The sequence below is a fragment of the Elaeis guineensis genome, chromosome 1 (assembly GCF_000442705.2).
Source record: "Elaeis guineensis isolate ETL-2024a chromosome 1, EG11, whole genome shotgun sequence".
NCBI lineage: Eukaryota > Viridiplantae > Streptophyta > Magnoliopsida > Arecales > Arecaceae > Elaeis > Elaeis guineensis.
In genome coordinates, this window is record NC_025993.2 from 179848019 (window position 1) to 179852185 (window position 4167).

The 4167-nt window shown below is 40.5% G+C and overlaps 1 protein-coding gene across 1 annotated transcript in view; it reads right to left on the minus strand.

Moving 5' to 3' along the window:
- Window positions 1-3773, minus strand: part of LOC105039896 (importin subunit alpha-1b) — a 13714-nt gene extending 9941 nt beyond the window's left edge. The window contains 8 exon segments of the mRNA XM_073256533.1: window positions 4-132; window positions 1980-2058; window positions 2145-2308; window positions 2397-2582; window positions 2713-2844; window positions 2948-3039; window positions 3178-3274; window positions 3436-3773. Coding sequence (XP_073112634.1) covers window positions 4-132; window positions 1980-2058; window positions 2145-2308; window positions 2397-2582; window positions 2713-2844; window positions 2948-3039; window positions 3178-3274; window positions 3436-3648 — 1092 coding nt within the window. The 5' untranslated portion in view covers window positions 3649-3773.
- Window positions 3774-4167: the final 394 nt, after the last annotated feature.

Consider the following 4167-nt stretch of genomic DNA (forward strand, 5'->3'; position numbering starts at 1 on the left):
TACCTGTATCTGTTCCTTATTCCCTGCCGTGATATTTGATATGGTCCAGCAAGCTTCCTTCTTGATGGATTTCTTATGATTGTGTGTCAAGAGGCTCAGGAGGCAAGGAAGTGCTTGATGATTGATAACATACTGGAGAGCGGAAAAAATATATTGTATTATGACATAGGATAATGAGAATAGAGGAAAAAGTACAACAACACATATTCTAACAAAAATTTCTTCAAAGCAAAAATCCACACATTTGAATACAGCAAGCTAAGGTACAAAAATGCTGGTCACAACTGAGGTAAAAATTCAACTTAAGAACATGTATTTAGAGAAAGCTGATATGACATTGGTAGCAGAATGTGACATAATTACCATGAAGAAACAGCAAATTTAAGCCAACTAACATAAAAGTTAAACAAATTCCTCAGAAATAAATACAGATAAACGAAAGTTATCACCAATATATGAATGATATAAAAATAGGCATGCATTGTTATGTTGCACATAGCTCAAGTATGCAAAATATGCTTGCTTTTTGACTTTCAGCTGTCCACAGAATCAGAAGTAGGAAATGTATATAAATTCAGACTAAACTACGATTTTTCTGCTACACAATCATCTGTACCAAAGTGAAAATTGTAACATGTACCATCATTCTTCATTTCAATAACATCTCAGTTTCCAAAATTTACTAATTTCCACTGTACTTCACAAAAGAACTTCTCAGCTAAAGAGAAAGTGTCTACTTGTAACATAACATGCAGAAAAGATTCAAATAAAGCAGCAGCCTGGAGTCACTCTCAAAAGACTAATTAGTACCCAAACATGTACAACATCTGATGTAAGAAATTATGTTGCTCTTCCGAAGCAATGTTACAATTTTTATGAACACTTCTCAAAAATTCCAATATTATTCTAGTTTTCAGTACACTAATTATCTAAAGTGCAGCAACAAATATCCCAAGCGGACAAATTATGTTGTAATCTTGTTACAAGCCTATGAATTGCGGAAAGTGACCACCAAAATTACAAAATACACAAGGTTTTCAACTGAAAGCAAGATCATTACTTTGTGATTTTGCTGATGAGCACCACAAAATGTTAAGAGTTCTACTATAGGACTTTGTTAACATGTCAGAATGCTCCTCATTGATCTTGGTTATAATTAACTTCTTCATCACATCCACATCAGTGAAATCTATCCTTCTAAAGACATAGCAAACAATTTTTTTTTAATTTTAATAATGTGCAACCATATAGCTAGATGACATCCGCACATTTCAGAAACATTCACTTAGAACACCACCCATCTATGGTGATCACTTGGGATTATCCAATCATATTGGCATATAGGATCTGAGATGCATCTAAAATGTAGCAGTAGTGCACCAAAGAAACCCAGGATTTCAATGATGACATGCCTTCTCATATATCCTACTCTCCTTCTCAGGCTCCTGACCACACAGCTGAACATTTATCTCGTTTTTCACACAAGGTAACATGACCAGAAGCTGCACATCTAAAGATCCCAAAACCTTGCATCTATCTTTATTTGCATAATATCAATAATCCTATCAGTCCAAATGTAACCATGCAGCCACACAGGGTAAAGGCGACACAAACAAGTGCAAGCAAACAAGTAAATGATGCCACATAAATCAGCCAAGTGTCTATGCACGGTTATAAAGGGCATTGTAACTACCATTAACAAGAACATTGCAACTACCACACACATCTTTGAAAGCGAGAAAAAGATTCCCAACAATGGTCAAAATCAACATGAAAGCATGTCATAAGCATCGTAGTGGGGAATATCATATGTTTTATGCCAAATTATCGCCATTCAGATTTGTTAGTAGAAACATCATAGTACTCACCATAAATGCTGCTCAAAATTCTATTTAGCAATTTATAGAGTACCTACTTGTCACAAGGCATCAAGCACAAGAGCAATGTCAGAAAACAATGCAAAATTGTTGTTAAGATACCTGTGTCTGCACATCATCTCCAGTGACAATGTTACCAACAGTCCGAAGAGCTGGAATAAGCACAGAAGGTGAAGGATGCCTGAAAAGATAATAGATTAAATTAATAGGACATTCAGAATGAAGTAAATTTCCATCACAAGTTCTAAGCAAATAAGTAATCCATACAGAAGCAGCTCTACAAGCCGAGGGATGACGCCTGCTTCAATTACAGCTTGGATTTTGTCATTGGTACCATCAGACAGATATGACAATGCCCAGCACGCATCAGTCAGGACTTCCTCATCGTTTGAATGTATGAGGCGCTCAAGTGCAGGAAGAGCTGGCTTGACCTGATCCTCAAAAAACACAAACATTCAGTACAAGCACAGAACATCTGCCAGATCTATAACAATAGAATCATACTACCAACATCTAGACCTGCTCAAAAACTGGTTGTGGCTTCCCCCTGCAAAAGTTCGACAGAGTCCATGTGGCGTTCCTCAACATTGAAAGCTTCGCATGCTCATTCAGCTGCGCCAGCAGTGGAATCAATGCGCCATTGGCCAAAACAAGATCACGGCATCTTGGGGAATCACCAGCAACGTTTCCCAAAGCCCATACCGCCTAAAATTCAGTATAGTAACACAAACAAGCTAAATTAAAAGCCTCAAAAAATAAACTTATTTAGAGTTATCAACAAGTATATTTATTTATTAAAAAAATCCAGGTTCTAAATATACAGATCCTTGTATACCTGCTCACGGACATCATCACTCGGGGAACTGAGAAGTTTAACAAATATCGGAACAGCCCCATGATCTATCACAACCTTGGTGTTGTCTGAGGTTCCTGAGGCGATGTTGGTGAGCGCCCAAGCTGCTTCAAACTGCCCAAATGACACCAAGCACAGGGATTAAAATAAATAAATCAAACAACAGCACAAACAAGTACAAGCAAATCAAATTCCTTTCGATAGAATAAATTCTGACCTGAAGTTGGGGAAAATCTTCCCTTGTAAGAAATTCCACGAAGCGGGGAACCACTCCAGCTTGGATAACCTCCTCAATTGGAGGGCTTCGTTCTTTTTTTTAATAACAATCAAATAAAACGATCAATTTCTCATAAAAAACACAGATGAGAATATATTATTGAAGAAGAGGTGCCACGAAACCATTAAAAATGAGGGGGGGGGGGGGGGAATCTTTGAACAATCCAATACCTATAGAAAGAAGTTTTCGGAACTGTGTGGTTGCCTCTAGCTGAAGCGTGCTGTCGTCCGAATAAACCCCCGCCACCATAGCCGGAAGACTCTCCAGCTGCGAATTCGAAACCAACACAGAAAAACAAGAAAGGATCGTGAGCTCCAAATCCAAAACCCTAGACCTAGAGCTAGGAAAACCCTAGCAAACCCATCGGTCGGGCGGATCTCGCGATCCAGGATCCTAGAACTACAGATCAAAAGAGAAAAGTGGATCACCTTCTTCTCGAGGGCGGAAGTGTGGATCGAGGAGGGGGGGAAGGGCTGGGCCTGCATGCCCTCGCGGCGCTTCTTCTGGAGGCTCTCCTCCCGGCGGCTCTTCCGGATCTCAACCATGTTGTCCTCTCTCCGACGGCGGCCCTCCTCCGCGTCCACCGCTACCTTATACTTGTTCCGGCGGACCTCCGCCCGCTCGCTTGGCCTCAGCGACATGGCTCCCGAAGCCGGAGAACGAAAAAGAGAGACCTAGAAGAGAAAGAATCCCTAGACGAAGAAGCTGTAGGCTGAGGGCAAAACCCTAACCCTAGCGGAGCTCGGAGAGAGAGAGAGACAGAGAGAGAGAGATGTAAGGAGGACAGGAGAAAGGGGAAATCGTCCCTTTTTTTATAGGTTGAAAGAGACGCGACGAGGGCCGAAAAAAACCCTAGAAGGCTTAGAACTTTTGGATAATTTCAAGACAAAGGGACTCGAAACTACACCAAGAAACGCACCGGTCATATTTATGGAAGAAATGTGGGTCGCTCTTTTTCTTCTCATGAAATAGTGTCCCGGGTGAAGAAGTTGGGGTTTTTGCAAGAGTGGTCGGTGGAAATTTCTGGATAACGGTGGATCGAATCGCCGAAACGTGCTCTCGAGGCAGAGACTATTAACCTATATCCGAATACGTGGAGCAAACTGATTAGCAAAAATTTGACTATAGACACGGTCAATCTAGGAAACTATGAACTTACC